We start from the raw sequence: 18,104 nt of genomic DNA, 5'->3' as shown, positions 1-18,104 counted from the left end.
TAGGAACAACTTTAGCTTTTTATGTATTGTGAATGACATTTTAATCATTAATGATGATCCTTCCAAACAAGCACGAGCTTATCGTTAAATGTCTCTTCTATTACGAAGATACGCGGCCATCCGGAAGATGTTTTTTATTTGCATTCACGCCTTTCAGAAATAGCTGCTAAATTCAATTCTAGTTTAGGTGAAAAAAGTATGACCACTTTACCACTAGTTGAAACTCAATTCAAAGATGTTTCGGCTTGTATTCCTACTCACGTCTTATTTGCTAACCTATTCTTTCTAGTCGAGCCTCTTGCTTTGTCATTTTACCTAGGGAATTCCACCTAAAATTTACGAAACTCCTTGATAACTAGAAGAGATATATAGACCAGGTCAACTGATTCATTTTTAAGTTGAAGTGTTTTATACGAAAATTCGATGTTCAAATAAACCCGGAGAACGGGATGGCCTCTTCAAAATGTCGCATAGATGAAATCTCACTAAATGAAACATCCACTAATTTTTCTTACCAGATTTGGACACAATTTTATATAAAGTGTAACCAAGGAGAATAATATGAATTTATTCTAGACAATGATGTCTTTCTTCTTTTCATATCGTCATCCATATTGCTTAACAACGTAATATCAATTAGAAAATTCTTTTTCCTAGTATAATGGACTTTACGTAGCATAGCGTACAAAGGTCAAAAATGAAGATTATTCACCAAACTTAGCTATTAATATCCATCATTAGTGAACAAAATGCAATATTCACAATCTGAACAAAATAGACATTGGCAGTTAATATTTACCCTTTTTGGAAATTTCTGAAGGATCTAAAGGCAATTGGTAGTCTGCAAAAGATAACGATAAAAACGATTCGAAACGTCATGTTTACAAAAGTTAAATTGTCTAAAGACTATCTATGAAACCTTCACTTTATCATCAGCAAGCATCAAGCTTACAATCGTTTGCACCACAACTAAAAGAAGAGATTTAAACCTTTCCCTTCTCCTATCGTGGCCTCTAGTCCACCATGAACACAAACACTAGGTGAGTGATTGCTAGTTTGCAGGCGAGTGAAGATACGTTCCAGTCTTTCCAGTGGATCCTTTATTCCTAGAACATGCAAAAATATCACCAGTAAGAAATGGACCGATCTGGTTACTGGAGCAACAGGAAGCATGGATTGAACCATTGTAGTTGGGGGGGGGGGGGGCATTTAATTGAGTCAATCTCTACTGGGGTGGGGCGGGGGGAAGGAGAACGGGAAAACAGCTCCCAACCCTTTTCCAGGTGCAAGCCAGTTTCAACTATTGTTCCTTCACCTAACTCTAATTAAGGCATCTGTTGGGAAGACTACTAATATAATGGAAACATTCCATGTCCAATAGAATTCAGTTGAAGTACTTACCTAATTGTCATAGAAGCGGGAACGTCGTCTTCGAGAACTGTACCACAAAGGAAGCATGAAATAATAGAAATTGTGAATCAGATTGAACATTAATGACAGACACTATTGACAATGCAAATTGGCTAAAGCAATCTCCTTCAGATGGTGCCATTTCTATGCTTCTGCAATACAATTCTTAAATTGGACCAGCCTTCACAACAACATATGGTGGTGTGTATGCAGCCTAACCACTACCTTGTGAAGGTAGAGGAGGTGGTTTCCGATAGACCCCCGACTCAAGTAAAGCATAGTAAAATCAAGTATGGAAAGGGCCAATACAGTAGTGAGGCAGTCATGCTTAACACAACGGAGAAGAGAAACAGTAGCAACAACACATAATACGGTAACCGAAGCAAGGGAAACAACAAGTAACAATAAAATCGAAGAACTAGATAGTATGCGAGTAATAACAAACAATACTGATAGGGGAGGCTGGACAACGCTCGACTACCGACTAACCTTCTAACCTAATCCCCAACCTCCATATCTTCCTATCTAGGATCATGTCCTCGGTAAGTTGCAAGTGTCCCATATCATGTCTAATCACCTCTCACCAAATTGGTGAACTACTGTTCGATTGGTAACTGGTCCAGTATTGAAAGGTTAACAGTATATCATCCTACTTTAAGTCAGAAAGATGAAAAACAGAATATCATTTCATCTACAAAGAAAAAAAATTATTATTTTGCTATATTCTCATGATAGAATCAGTTTTCACTATCTTGCGTTGTAGGAAATGTAAATGCTCGTTGAAAACAAATATATATCACTTGGAACTCACATTTAACTGTCCATTTTCTTCCCAGATCAATTCTTTATAGCTCCCACAAGGAGGTTAAACATTAGCAAAAAAATTAAGGCAAGTGATTTGGGCCATAACAAAATGGACAGTCAAATGTTTCCGTTGAACACGATTTATGAGGCAGAAAAAGGTTAGCACTCGACTGAAATCTCAAAAAAGTTTATAAGAATCATAGAAAGAATATCCAATGCATCAAAATGTGTGAATAATCTGCTCAGAAAACATATGACGTGGGCTGCAGTTAGTTTCGCCCTCTCTTCACAAGAAGCAACAAAAGGGGCCTGGGGAAGGCCACAACTACAGAAGGGAATAGGGACCCATTAATCTAGGGCATGCCGCAATAAAAGCTTGATTTGAGGTCGCAGTCCAATAAGAGAATATAGATCTACAATAATGGATTCTCACAATTTACAGTGGCTAAAACATCCTCAAATCAAGATGAGCGTAACAAAATGTAGTGCATATGAAAATAAAGGCCGATCTATCTAGAAGTTACTGACCTGTGACTATCAGCTCTTCTCCTTGAGAGGCCAGCAACAGTTATAAAGTCGTCATCAGTCTCATCAACCCCATAGTCTACATATTCTACAGATGTCACAGAACTCTCATCAGAGTTTGAAGCATCATAACCCAAATGGCGGTTTCCTCTTCTTGCATTACTAACTCTAGATCTTCTTCTGTTTCTAGACGTCCTAAAGTTATTAAATACTTGATACAAGATACATGATGTCCACCAGTTCCCTTCCGCTGAAGGAAAATTCTCAAATTCATCATCAGAATTATCATTTCCATATTCAATCACATAATCACCTAAAACAACCCCTCGGGGAACTTCTGCATGTATAGTACTCAAGACGTCTATTATTTCGGAGGACTGCTGAAAATTTTCCCAATCAATCTGTCGAGCAGGATCTATTTTTGAGGGGCGTGCATGAGGGTGATCAAGTTTAGCATGTTTCTGAAGTTCCACGTAGGTACCTTTAAATCTACATTTATCCTCTTCACAACAGCGTTCCTTGACATCGAGATGTATGCGAGCCTTCTCAACAACAACCCATCCAGTAACTTCCCCCCTACACAAGGGGCAGGCAGGCCAGCTGTTGGCCTCTGATTTTATCACATCTTCTCTCTCATTGGATGTCGAAATTGATTGTGAACCAGCTATCACCCGATGTGCTTGTTTGAAGCGTTCTAGACAGTTGGAATGCAAATGATCTGTGTCACACAAAAAAGGCCTGCAACCCTTGTCATAAGATGAGCACTGGAGGAGAACGACATTGTGAGGGAAGTCCAAACAAATGGGACAAAACACATCATCCCAATTGGTATACAGCTCCACCTCCTCCATAGAAAATTTTGTCACAACTCCTTTCAGTCTGAAGTTTCAATGATGGGAGAGAGTAAAGACCAAGTTCCTGACAGCATGCAGCATCTCCCTTCCTATGATCAGGATTAAATAATATTGAGCTGAAAAACTGTGAAATTATGCAAACAAAAGCAACAGTATAATATGAGTACGCAAACATTTCACTAAAAAAAACTGAACTCACCGGGTAGAAGAAAAAAAATCTCAGAACCATTGAGCAAAAAACAAAAAACAAAGATAAAAACTAAAAGAAGAGTATGCTATTCAGAAAAGGCTATTAAATTCTGGAGGTAAACAATTGATTCATCATCAATTGCAACTTATCTCAAAAAGAAATTAAAATATAATTGAGTAAAGGTAAAGAGATACTTATATGACTTCTCTATACCAAAATGCCATCTCCTCAACGCATTGTCCCATTCCATAAGAAGATGCAAATATTGATTCTTTTATAAAAATATTCTAATATTGAAAAAACATTGTACACCAAAAGACCAATGATCAACTATTGAACTCAAATGCGACAAATCAGATACTCTTTATTTCAGGAGAATGACATGACTTGTTGGCAGCAAGAGGGGTTATCCTCACAACTGAAAATCTGAGAAAGAGAAGGGATAAGATGCGTGAAATTATCACATGTGCAAGTGAGCGGGAGAAGATTTAGAGCACCTCTTGTTGCATTGCCAGGTCGCTAGCTAGTCGTGGTAAATTTTTTTGAACATGTTCTGCGTACATTTGATGATGCCAGCTATAGTCAAGGATGTGATACTCAAATTGGACCTTCAAATGCGGAAAAAGATGCAGAGCTTGCGATATTGCCCCTTGGGCTCTTACAGTCCAGAGAGACGGTGGTTGGAGAGGAAGGACTTTTTTGGCCATGGAAGTAAACTTGGAAAACTAGTTCTCCATATAAAGTGGCATCTTTTACGTGGATGGTTGCTCGAGAAGCAAGCTTAACACATGACATTCAAAGGGGAGGATTTCAGTTATGCTCCAACTAATTTATATGTGGAGAAAAGCCGGAGAGCATAAATAACCTTTTTTTTTGCATTGTCATTTCATTGATCAATCATGGTAGCTGTTTCTTAATATGGTGCAACTTAAAAGGGGCACTTCAGGACATATAAGTGAGCTTTTGAATTATTGGAAAATCAAAAAGGAAAGAATTCCAGACTATCCCAACATGCATTTGGGGGACTATTTGGAGGTAAAGAAACTCCAAATATTTTGAAGAAAGGAAATTCTATTCATAAGATCAAAATGAATTGCTTGCTTTTGTTTTATTTAGTTGTAAACAGAGCAATGTAAATGATACAGAACCAGTAATAAATCTCATCGAATCCCTTTAAATAGAAGGAAATATACTTCTGGTTCTGGAACTTCTAAAATATCCTTTTGACAGCACCTTATTGGTGCTACATTAATAATACTAAAAAAAAAAGGAATAGGAGAACTTTTGAGAAGATGGAAAATATCTTTTATTTTTAGTACATCTTTTGTGCAGCCATGAGATCCCAATTAGTATAGACGAATAGATGTCCCCCGTAGATAATCATATTCTTTTAGATCCTCTATACCTCTTTTACACGAGGACTTTCCCACAACATTAATAAGATTTATTACTTGATCATAGAAATTAAGCTTTGTTAAAGATTGCATGACAGTGTAGGAACACGATCCCATACCCTCAGCTTCCATTTTCCTAAACTTCACAGACATACAGAGTAAATAGCAAATCATCTATGACATTTGTTGTTCTACAACAAGCTCCACCCTTTCTGGCTACATATTCATGTGAAATGATTCACAACTATCATAAAACTCATAGGGTAATACTTAAGTACTTAACTATCTCTTCATTTTCAACACACAACATGAAAAGAAAAAAATACAACTACTTCCTCCTAAACTGCCAAACATGAAAGTCGAATTTCTTATTAAGTTATTATTATTGTTGTTTCTTCACCGACTCTGGTACCAATTGTTGATTGCAAAATCCTTTTCATTTCCATATTACCTATAGCAACCACAATCCCAAATTATCGACTATTAATTACATCAAAAATTTCAAATACTTACGATCCCCCCAAACTTAATTTTACTGAACTTGTAATTTTCCACGTAAACTTCATGACACCCACTCTATACGCTCTATCTTCTTTTTCTTTCACCAGCTTACACACACCTCAACTAATTCTACAAGCACCTGCTACCTCCCACTCGAACAGGTACTAGGTAACTCTGTCCATCAAGACTTGGACAGATGAAAAGAAATCACCTAGTGTTTTTGCCTCCGTGCAAATTGAACCTAACTTCCTCTTTTCTCTTCTCACCTCTACTTAACCATCAGATTAATAATAAACTTCAATATAAGGATTACCCATTTCTTAGTACATCATTTCACCAATTCACAAAGCAACAAAAGAGGCCACCAAAAATTAAAAAAAAATCAAAAACCAGAAAAAGGGTATGCCCCAAATACCAAAATTTTCAACATGACGTGCTGTAAACAGATAAATATATAGCATCAACGAATCTTTATAGACACCCAATAACATAGAAACCTAAAAAAGATCAATTTTGACCAAGAAAGATTCCATTTTTATGAAAAAAAGTCAACCCATTAAAGAAAATGAAAACAGTGATGGATCATTCAAACTAATCCAAAACACCAATAGAGAAAAAGAACAATTTTTTTAAGGGAGCGGATCAAACCTGAATAATTTGTAAGAAATCAACAACACCCAGAAGACGATTGAAGGAGAAAGAGAAGGAAAATATAGAATAATGTATTTATATGTTGATGATGCTGAAAAGAAGAAAAAGAAAAGTTAAATGGAAAAGTCAAGTAAAATAAAGTTCTCCAAAGCTAGGTTAAGTGTTTCTATTTCTATTAATTTGGGATGTCTAAAATAAATAGTCGTTCAACTTTACTGTTTATTTTTTAATCATTATCTTCGATATTTCAACTTCCAAAATTATTTAATACGTATGAATCTTTGAAAAATGATTTTTGTATTTCTATAAAGTGGATAAAATACTTGCCTGCTAATACTCTACCTCATTCGAATCTTATCTCGTGAGATTATACTTGAATATGTTATTATAATTACTTTATATATACACACATTCACACTCATATATATATATATATATATATATATATATATATATATATATATTATATTTCTTGTTATTTTTAATTTAAGTGACTGAATGAGAAACAATTTAAATAAATTTTCTTAATATATATTTCTTTTCGCACCTCCAGTTTGATCTAATCTTGTCTCGAAGAATATTAGAATAATACTATGTTATTATAAAAGTAATGAAATTATAAAAAGAGTAAGGAAAAAACAAGAAAGGAAGATAGAAAGAAGAGAGAATTGTGTTTTTTTTTTAGATCTATGTGATCAACTCTGCACATATTCGTTGGCTATTTATAGCCAAAGTTAAGTATGCCAAATTTGACTAAAAGGGGGTTAGAAAAAAAGTGGGGGTAGGGGAAAAGAAGAGTAAAGAAAGGGACGTCCATTTTACAACACTCCCCCTTGAATGTTCATGTAAAAGAAAAACAAATTTTAGTAAAAGAACAAATATATATAGTTATTCTCAATACGTATTGATTGTTGTCTCATTAGAAACCTTGATAGAAAAATCAATGGGACAAAATCTAGACTAAGAAAAAAAGAGTGCGGCGTGTATTATACTCCTTCTGATGAAGACGTCATTTAATATCTCAAAAATGACGCATTCTAATCTTGTATCTCAATTTCTCAAAGATTGAAGTTGCAATGCCTTGGTGAACATATCTGCTAAATTATCACTTGAGCGGATTTATTAAACATCTATTTCACCTTTCTTTTGAAGATCGTGGGTAAAGAAGAATTTTGGTGAAATATATTTTTTTCTGTTTTCTTTGATGTATCCTCCTTTTAATTGAGCTATACATGCAACATTGTCTTCAAACAATATTGTTGGAGTGTCTTTTGTCAAACAAAAGTCACATGTTTCTTGAATGTGTTGAGTTATTGATCTTAACTAAATGCATTCTCGACTTGCTTCATGAATGACTATTATCTCTGCATGATTTGAAAAATTGACAATCATAGTTTACGTTGTTGAACGCCATGATATAGTTGTACCACCACATGTAAATAAGTAGCCTGTCTGCAATCGATTTTTATGGTGATCAGACAAATATCCTGCATTTGCATAACCAATCAATTTTGACGTGGATTCATTTGAGTAAAATAATCTCATATCTGTGGTCCCTCGAAGGTATCTGAATATATGCTTAATTCCATTCTATTGTCTTTGTATTGGGATGAATTAAATTTCGCTAACAAGTTTATTGAAAAAATGATATCTGGTCTAGAATTGTTAGCAAGATATATTAATGCACCAATTGAATTAAGATATGGTATTTCAGCACCAACAAGCTCTTCATCATTTTCATGAGGTCGAAATGAATCTTTATTAATATTAAGAGATCTCACAATCATTGGGGTACTCAGTAGGTGTGTTTTATCCATGTAAAATCACCTTAAAATATTTTCTGTATATGTTGATTGACGTAGAAATATCCCATTTGCAAAATGTTCAATTTGTAGACCACGACAAAATTTTGTCTTTTCGAGGTCTTTCTTTCAAATTCCTTTTTCAGACATTTTACTGCCTTTGAAAGTTCTTCAGGAGTTCCAATAATATTCAAATCATCAACATATACGACTATTATGACAAATTCAGATCCAGACCTTTTCATAAAGACACAAGGGCAAATTGGATCATTTTTATATCCTTCTTTTAGCAAATATTCGCTAAGACGATTGTACCACATTCACCCTGATTGTTTTAGTCCATATAAAGATTTTTGAAGTTTTATTGAACAAGTTTCCCCGAAATCTTAATATATTTCAGGCATTTTAAATCTTTCAGAAATTTTCATAAAAATATCATTATCCAAAGAACCATATAAATAGGCTGTAACGACATCCATCATATGCATGTCAAGTTTTTCATGAACTGCCAGATTTATAAGATACCTGAAAGTGATTGCATCCACCACACGAGAATATGTTTCCATATAATGAATGTCAAGTCTTTGCAAAAATCCTTGTGCCACAAGTCGTGCTTTAAATCTTACGACTTCATTTTTCTTATTTCGTTTTCACACAAAGACTCATTTGTACCTTCAGGTGTTCGGACTATCGGTCCAAAAATTTTGCATTTTTCAAGCGAAGCTAATTCAACTCGAATTAAATCTTTTCATTTTGGCCAATCATTCCTCTATCTACATTCATTGATATATTTTGGTTCAAGGTCCCCATTTTGTTGCATTATTTCAATAGCAACATTATAAGCAAAACTATAATCGACAATTACATTATTTTGGTTTCATATTTTTTCTGATGAGATATAATTTATTAAAATTTCTTCATCATTTTCAGGCGTCTTAACCTCTTTCAAGGTTTTATCAATTCTTATGTCTCCTCGCTCTTCTTGAGCATGTTCTTTCATATCATGACCATCTTGATTGTTTACTCCTTTTCTTTTTTGAGGATTTTTATTTTTGGAATCGATCGGTCTACCACGTTTTAAATGTGGTTCAGATTCATTTGCATTAATTAATTATCCTATTGGGACATCAACTCGAATTGGAGCATTAGCAGCTGGAATATGAGATTTAGTAACTCTTGATAGGTCAGTGAATGCATCTGGTAGTTGATTTGTAATATTTTGCAAATGAATTAGCTTTTGAACTTCCAGTTCACATGTATTTGTACGAGAATTTAAATGAGATAGTGATTATTCATTTCAATCTATTTCTTTTTTCAACTGCTTATTTTCTCCCTCTAATGTTGGGTATATTGATTCATCAAAATGATAATTAATAAATTTTGCATTAAAAAAATCTCCAATCATAGGTTCCAAATATTTTATGATAGAAAAAGATTCATACCCATCTTTGTGCGTTGTAATGGAGCAATTGGAACATATACTGCACATCAAAATATTCTAAGATGGAAAATATTCGGCTCCTGACCAAAAACCAATTGTAATGGAGAGACTTTATGATAACTTGTGGGTCTGATCCGCACAAGACTTGCTGCATGCAAAATAGCATGACCCCATAATGAAATGAAAAGTTCTGTTTTCATAAGCATTGTCTAGCAATTAATTGTAGACGTTTAATCAATAATTCCGCTAGACCATTTTGAATATGAACATAAGCAACCGTATTCTCAACTGTTATCCCAATGGACAAGCAATAATCATTAAATGTCTGAGATGTGAACTCACCAACATTATCAAGACGAATTGTCTTTATTGCGTAATCTGAAAATTGTTCTCTTAACTTAATTATTTGAACAAATAATCTCCCAAATATCATATTACAAGTTGATAATAAGCACACATGTGACCATCTTGTAGATGCATCTATTAAAATTATATAATATTTAAATGATCCACATGATGGGTGAATGAGCCCATATATATCACCTTGTATACGTTCTAGAAATGCTGGGGATTCAATTCTCCTTTGATTACTGATGGTCTAGTAATCAATTTGCCTTGAGAACATGTAGCACAAGAAAATTCTTTAAATTGAAGAATATTTTGGTTCTTCAAAGAGTGTCCATGTGAACTTTCAATTATTTTGCGCATCATATTAGAATCGGGATGACCCAATCGGTCATGCTAAATAATAAAACATTTGAGTTAGTAAACCAAAATGGCATATGTTTTAACCATGCTAATACTTGTGAAGTATAAATCAGATGAAAGAGCAAGTAACTTTTCAAGTATAAACTTCTTGTCCGACATCATTATAGTAATGTAAAGATACTCATTCTTTTCATCATTTGTAGTCTCAATATGATAACCATTTTAACGAATGTTTTTGAAACTTAATAAGTTTCTTTGAGACTTACTACAATATAATGCTTCATTAATTTTTAAATTTGTTCCTCCGATAAGTACAACTTTAGCTTTTCCGGATTCTTCAATTAATTTTGTGCTACCAGATATTGTATTAACATAACTTCTTTCATAATCAAACAAGAGAAATATATCTTATCTCTTAAAATAATGTGTGTTGTGGCATTATCAATAAAACACATATCATCATAATTGATCTTAGATCCAACTGCTTACTAGAAAATTTTCATATTCTTCATAAACAAAAAGATACATTATAAGAACGTGAAAAACTTAACAAAACAGAAAATTTTAAGAAATTGCATTGCCTTAAAAATTATTTTTACAAAGGACAACATAATATCAAACATAATAGAAAAACAATAACTATTTTTATAATATTTATCCCTATTTAGATGATCAATTCTTCAGTCAATATTCATAAAGTGTTCAGTTTCCAAATGAGTAATATTTGGTAGATTTTTAAAATCATCATCTTCATTCTAAACAGTGTATTTACAGGTACCAAGCGCCTATCCGTTTTATAAGCAAGATTTGCCTCAATATCTTCATATTTATTTGAGGGAGTTGTTTCATTATCATCATTCCGAAAATTTGAGTGCGCCTCCACATTATTATCTCTTCTTTCGAGAGAGGCTTGATAAAGTTTCACAAAATAATCGTTCTGATAACGTATTATAAAAGTAATGAAATTATAAGAAGATTAAGCAAAAGATAAGAAAGGAAGACAAAAAGAAGAGAGAATTTTTTTTTTTTTAGACCTATATGCTCTGCACATATTCGTTGGCTATTTATAGCCAAAGTTAAGTGCAAAATTTGATTAAAAGAGATTAGGGGAAAAATGGGGATAGGAGAAAAGAAAACTAAAGAAAGGGACATCCATTTTACAATTCACTTTTTTCGTTTTGACAATAACTTGTCATGTTTTGATATTAATTAATAAAATTGTCTATTGTCAAGAAAAGCTAAAAATTTGGGCTACCATGTTAATTAGTCACTTATTTGAGCGAAGTCAAAACTTGTTTAGGTTAGTCCAAATAAATAGAAATTGTCACTTGGGGAAATTCATATATAGAGAAATATTTTTTTCTTCTTTTGGCCACTAAGCAAGTGTGAATTAGAGTCCTACTCTTAGACTAATTGCACCTTTGAGAATAATAATAAATTCAAAGTCCTTTTTTAGTTGCTATAAAGTAGGGCTGTTGTAGAAGAAATGGTCAACAGGATAAGGCAAAACTAGAGGGGGTTGGTGAAAGGTAAATACTTATTCCCATATAGTAAGAATTACTGGTTTCTATAATGCCTAGTAATGACTTTTATTATAGCCTCTATAACAAGAAATAACTACAATAATTCAAATTCGTGTGGCATATGGTCTATTGTAAGGGGAAGTTTCCTCATTCAAGCTTCGAGACCTATAATTAAAGGGAGAGAAATATCCTCCTTAGTGGTAGAACTAGTTCTTACAAATACAAGCAATACATATTTGAAGGGAGAGACCTATAATTAAAGGGAGCTCATTCAAGCTTCAAGACCTATAATTAAAGGGAGAGAAAAATCCTCCTTAGTGGTAGAACTAGTTCTTACAAATACAAGCAATACATATTTGAAGAACTATAATCAATAATCTTCGATTAAACAATTTTTACAATCTAAACATAATCAAGTAAATATTGCATATTGTTATCTAACCCTGAGAATTTTGATCTTGATCTTACAAGTTTGCTCATCAGAAAGCTTTTTAAAGATTGCACATTTAACATGTATAAAGCGTTTACTAAGGTTCTTGAGAGAACCAGGTCGAAAGAATCCAATCTTGTGACAGCAAAAAGATTAGACATGCCCTGTAACACAATGTCTAATTACAATGTCAAATTGGGAAGTCATCCTCCTGGTGAAACACGATGTCAAATTGGAAAGGCGATCCTCCTGGTGAATTGACTGTGCCAGGACTAAATATAGGCCTTGATCATTTTCATCTATCTCTAGGCTATAATCATAGTGATCCTCCTATTCAACTAGGTCACACCATAAAAGAAGCACGACACAACACCGAAACAACCACAATAAAAGAGATAATAGTACTACCAAAACGTGCAATGCCACCACATTGGTCATCAAAATCATACAAAAGAAAGAAAGATCCTAACAAAAAGTACTTTGACATATATTGGCATAACATATAAGATAAACCTACGTAAGGCACTTTCAAGCAATCTATACGACAATGCAAACCAGAAAGTTAAAAATGAGGAATTACACAAGTTAGAATAGCAGAAATACCAAACAATCTCCAAGAACATTACAAGGCTAATATTAGTATGGAAAGGACTAATATGGTATATTCTTAGGGAGGTTGCGTATGACGTTGCTTTTCATGCCAATCTTACTGCGCATAGTCTCCACACCAGACTTATTCATGGCCCTCAACACCTTCAATTTAACCATTTGCTCTCTCGACTGCACAGTTGCAAGACCCATGCTTCGGTACCTGGAAGGAAAAGGTTTTTTGCTCAAATAACGGTTTGAGGTGAAGGAAGGTGATGAAATGGACGCTTTTGAACAAGTCAATACATACCTTGCAGCTAATGCAGCACTTATAGCCACATCATTGGTCCGTGTGGGCCTCAGTTTCTGTCGGTAGTATCGCAAAAACTCTCTTGATCCAAGAGTCCTAACAGATCTTCCATCATTATTTCTTCTTGTTATTATGAGCTCAGATCCACCACTTCCAAGTTCCACACTGTTGCCCGTGTCATCCGATGAAATGAGCTGTTTCCCACTTTCATCCACAAAGCTACGACCGAAGAGAAGTCTCAGAAGCAATAACAAAAGGTACAGACTACAGAGCTTACTATACACATCCTACCTAGATTACTTTTATAATAAATCGCGAAAAAAATAGTGCTTACTACACTCATCCTACCCAAATCACATCGACAACAGTCATTTTAGAAACCATACCTGCTGCTATAGTCATAAAACTCTTCTAATTCAGCTTCTTCATCATCATCACCATCACCATAATGCACTCTGCAGTGATTCTTTGCTTCCATATGCTTCCGAACTGCTTCTAAACTGCTGAAAGGTAGACATCTGTAGTTGCAATACAAGCACAGGAAATCCCTTTTGACCTGTACAGAAAAAAAGAAAAAGATCGTGAACACAGAAAATGGTTAAGAAAGGCTGGAAAAAAGTCTAGAGGAAGCACATATTCTACCTTGAGACCAAGGTAAGTCAGGAACCCTTTGGGATCCTTCAGATACTCGACATCAGGTATGAAGAATCCATGATTCTTGTGCATGTGAACCATGCAGCTCTCAATGGTCTTGTGTTCTTTATCACACATGAAGCAATACGATGGATCTAAGTTTCCACCGTAGTCATCATCACTATCTTCATCCATATTGCCATTAGATGTATGCTCATTCATCTTTAAGTCTGTTAAAGAATCAGTGGCTTCACTAATCATCTCTTCATCTGGATCAACCTCTTCCCATTCACTTTCATCACTTTCATCACTCTCCTCAATATCTTCTTTTGCCTTGCGTGAAGTTTCATTTCGAGGGTGGCGTAAAAGCGGCTTGATTGTAACACTATTCTCATCATGATGACCTGGTTGTTGAGAAGCCCGCGCTAGGTGACTTTTAGATTTCAGATGCTGAGCATGAGCCTTGGAGCTTCTATACTCTTTGTCACACAGACCACAGGCATATAGCAATGGAGTTTCACTTAACTTTTCCTTCTCTTCTGCAAGTGCAGCCTGTCTGGCTAGAAAAATAGTCTCTCTCACTCCAGGAACTCCTGCGACCTGAAAAAACATGCATGAGAGCAAAAACATCAATTCTGCATACTTATCCATGAAGCCATTCCATAACAAACCATATGGAAGAGACGCAGACATATATAGTCATCAATCCTAAGCTTTGATGAATGATACACGAACTTCAAGTTCCTAGTGTGGTAGTATTCAGTTGAAAAATATCAATTGGACTCAGGTTCCTTTACCAGACTCATACTCTTCCTGGCATATGAAAATAATAGGTAATGAGGCCAGTGATATGAGGGATTTCGGTTACAATACCAGAGATATAAAAAGAAAAAAAATCCTATGAAGCATCATATTAGTAGTATATTTTCTAGTATAATCCACTTCTTCTGTTTAACAGGTGAAATCCACTTTTTGCTTGCTTTTTTTGATAAGTTTGATCCACATGCCTTTTTTGCAACAGAACATAGCATATATATCACATGTACCCCTTTGGTAAGAACATGGATTATTCAATGAACAAGAAAATGACTGAATCAAGATCCGTGACTAAAAAACAAAACCAGCCAGAGTTGAAGAAAGATGTAATGAGTTCCCATTTTTCTGTCACCAAGTATAAAGTGTAACAATATGTCATTTCCCCAACAAAACCAAACTAGAAATTTATCCTTTGATTAAAAAGAAAAGGAGGAAGGTGACAGGTTTGTAAGACACAAGAATAATTGCCAAACTCCCCCCCCCCCCCAAATCCTCTTTTGATAAGCAAGAAATCTTCCATGGCCAGCTGTGCATAGTTCAAAACTTGACAGACAATGAGTCTGACACTATACACTTCTTCACTTTAATATCAAGCTTTTTGTTCCTAACCAACATATCATGCTCCACACTCTTTTACTACTTACCATAATAATTCCCATCCCAGCAATCAATTTACAACTGCATAAGTCATGACCATACTGGACTTCACATTATCAGCTTAAAGTTGAGAAAGCCCCCCACCACCCCCCACCACCCCACCTCCCCACCCCACAAAAAATGGTCCTTCTTATCTTTTACTCTAGCATGTAAACCCTCTCGTATCACTAATCTTCTACGCTTTCTTCACACAATAGAGCTCTACTAGAAGAGCAACTAACTACAGAAAAAATTTGAATTGGAATCATCAAAGCAATAGCTCCCTCTGTACTCATAAAATGTCCTCTAAGCAACTGCCAATGTTTTTACAATCATATGCTCTCATGATCTTCATATTCCAGATGTTCATCTCTTCTTCATCCACCTATCTGATTCAAAGCTGATAATGCTCCAGCTGTGGACTTGGAGAAGCTCTCCGTGTGACATCAAATGTAATAAATAGCCCTCTCGATTCATGGTGACAACTTCACCCCTTCATCCTTTGGTTTCCCCTCCTCCTGAAGGAAGGAGATCTAAGGGAAGGGCATAGGCTTTTCCCAGCAGAGGCCAAAAAATAAAATTACTTCATTTTTTGCAACTATCTACACCTTGGTGGATAAAGTCCTATTTTGATGGGAGATAGCAAGCATCATATTGATTAGTTGAGGTTGGGGTAAGTCCGAGAAAGGAGGCACATAGAAAAAGGATTGCAAGTATTTTTAGTTTATGGGTTTTGATCTACAACTTTCTTTATTTTCTATAATTGTGGTATCCAGGCCAGCTCACACGGAATACCTTCCACCTCCCCCCACAACAAGTACTAGATAAGTCTATCAATCAAGGCTAGGAAAAATGGAAAGAAATCATCTCTACTGGGATTTGGACCTGAGACCTCACTGTACTCAACACAATTATATTTCTTTACCGGGTTCTGAAAAGATTGAATTTTTAACACAATTACAAGGTTTAAGCCTAAGTTACTAAGTTACGCTGAAACTGTAACAAACAATCTGGCTCCGTCCATGCACATAGGGCTTATGTTTAATCTGCCTAATTACAGAGGTTCAGAACCATTCAATCTGAATTCTAAAAACGTACTCACTCAATCCAATACACAATAAACAGAAACTAATACCTTTCGTTTAAGATTGTATCGGTGCCATTCTGATTTGTAATGAAGTTTTTGCTCAGTATCATCAACAAATTCCTTGTCACAAGCGTTGCAAGTTAAACCCGGCATTTCAAAAATGGCGAACTTTCTAGAGGCTTCTCTTCTTTATATACTTCTAACGCTGCGTGTAAGGGTTTGTATCACAAAATGCTTTGAGGGAGGCGAGGCCGCTAGACGGTCAATATTTAGGCCAAATATCAGAAAGTGCCCACATCTTATATTTATTCCAAAATTGGCCTGAAATTTAGACCAAAAAGTGTTGGGATAAACTTAGGAGCCGTGTGGGTCAGGACGTCGACCTAACTACGTAATCCCAACAACACTCATGCGTCATGCGTTTAGAGTCCGTTTGAATGGGCCTTGAGTTGGTCAAACCAATTTATAAGTCTTTTTTTATCATGAAAATTATTTTTATATTCCTTATATTTTAACTAAATTCTCAAACTACCATTTTTATTATTTTAACCCTAAAATTCAAACACTTATTTTCAACATAAACACTTTTATCCAAATACTCAACTGCTTATTTATAAAAATAACTTTCAGCACTTCAAAATTCTAAAAGCACTTCATACATAAAAGTTACTTTTTTTAAGTTCATCCAAACGGGATCTTAGTTTATGCACATTTGATACCAACCACATATCGATGCCAATATTATAAGGCCAAAGCAAGCCCCACTACACACGATAAATCATAGTTCACCCATCGAGGGAAGAAACTGATTCCACCGAGGTGAACAAGGTGCGTCCATCGTCTAGTTCAAAGACAAGTTATGCATGAGTTTTAATTCATGAATTATTAATTCAGAGAGATTAGTGATATAGAGATTGTTTTTTTGTTTGATATTCAAGTGAAAAGAAAATAACTACAAAGAGTGTGAGGGCATCTTTGTCCCTTGCTTAGATTAACACACGTGTCAGCCTTATTTCACATTTTATTGGCATAAAATAATAATCTACAACTTTTCATGTAATTTATGCGGGTGTTATTTTTTATGTGAAAAAACAAAATAAGCAACAAAATAATTAATGTATAAAACCAATACAAAGTTTATTTCGTGATTAAATCTCTTAGAGCCCGTTTGGTCATTATTATTTTTTTTAAAAGAAATTCAAAACAATGTTTGGTTATATCATTGAATTGATTTTTTCAAAATATTTTCAAATATTACGTTCAAGTTTTTGGTTTTGATCAATTTTTCAAGTGAATTTTTCACTAGTGATTTGATAGAAAAATGAATGTAACCACAATGATCATAACAATGTAACTAACAAAAGAGAATTATTTTATGATCAATAGAAATGGAACAAGAGGGAGAAGTTTAGGGAAGAAATGAGGGGGTAAATATGCAAAAAGAGAATAAAACTGTAAATCGATACTTGTGTTGCCCAATTAGAGTTTGTAAATCACTTTTATAATATATTTTATACTATATGTTATCTATCTCTTAGTTGATATTACAATCAGAAAAAAGTCGTACAAGATCATCTAGATATATACTACATTGTTTTTCATCAGATTTTGTGTTTATGATGATATTTTTTTAGTGTGAGTCACATTGATAGAGTTTCACTATTCAGTAAAAAAGTACAAATAAATTGTTGTTACTTAATTACAAATGAAATCTAATACTCATGGAATTGTCAATCTTTTATATGACATTGTTCATTTGTATATCACTATCATCTATCGTACATGAAAATATAAAAACATG

General features: G+C 34.4%; 2 protein-coding genes across 5 annotated transcripts; both read right to left on the bottom strand.

The window, feature by feature from the left end:
• Positions 1–698: 698 nt before the first annotated feature.
• On the bottom strand, positions 699–6,474 carry LOC129882505 (uncharacterized). 4 transcript variants are annotated; one of them, XM_055956836.1, is made up of 4 exons: positions 6,327–6,468; positions 2,743–3,717; positions 1,402–1,438; positions 974–1,106 (listed from the first exon to the last, which is right to left on the bottom strand). In XM_055956836.1, exons 2-3 carry the CDS (start codon positions 3,588–3,590, stop codon positions 1,402–1,404), a joined length of 885 nt encoding a protein of 294 aa, XP_055812811.1. In that variant the 5' UTR covers positions 3,591–3,717; positions 6,327–6,468; the 3' UTR covers positions 974–1,106. The 4 variants fall into 4 exon arrangements, with proteins under 4 accessions (XP_055812802.1, XP_055812793.1, XP_055812811.1 ...); XM_055956827.1 differs by lacking the exon at positions 1,402–1,438 and having other exon boundaries at positions 699–1,106; positions 2,743–3,682; positions 6,327–6,474; XM_055956818.1 differs by lacking the exon at positions 1,402–1,438 and having other exon boundaries at positions 699–1,106.
• A 6,139-nt stretch (positions 6,475–12,613) lies between these two features.
• LOC129882499 (cytoplasmic 60S subunit biogenesis factor REI1 homolog 1-like) lies at positions 12,614–16,584 on the bottom strand. The gene is made up of 5 exons (XM_055956807.1): positions 16,352–16,584; positions 13,774–14,364; positions 13,518–13,687; positions 13,132–13,350; positions 12,614–13,044 (listed from the first exon to the last, which is right to left on the bottom strand). The coding sequence occupies exons 1-5, from the start codon at positions 16,454–16,456 to the stop codon at positions 12,885–12,887; spliced, it is 1,245 nt and encodes a 414-aa protein (XP_055812782.1). The 5' UTR covers positions 16,457–16,584; the 3' UTR covers positions 12,614–12,884.
• Positions 16,585–18,104: the final 1,520 nt, after the last annotated feature.

Source organism: Solanum dulcamara, chromosome 1, assembly GCF_947179165.1.
Source record: "Solanum dulcamara chromosome 1, daSolDulc1.2, whole genome shotgun sequence".
NCBI classification, from domain to species: Eukaryota; Viridiplantae; Streptophyta; class Magnoliopsida; order Solanales; family Solanaceae; genus Solanum; species Solanum dulcamara.
The sequence above is the reverse complement of the archived record's forward strand: the minus strand, read 5'-3'. Positions and strand labels throughout refer to the sequence as shown.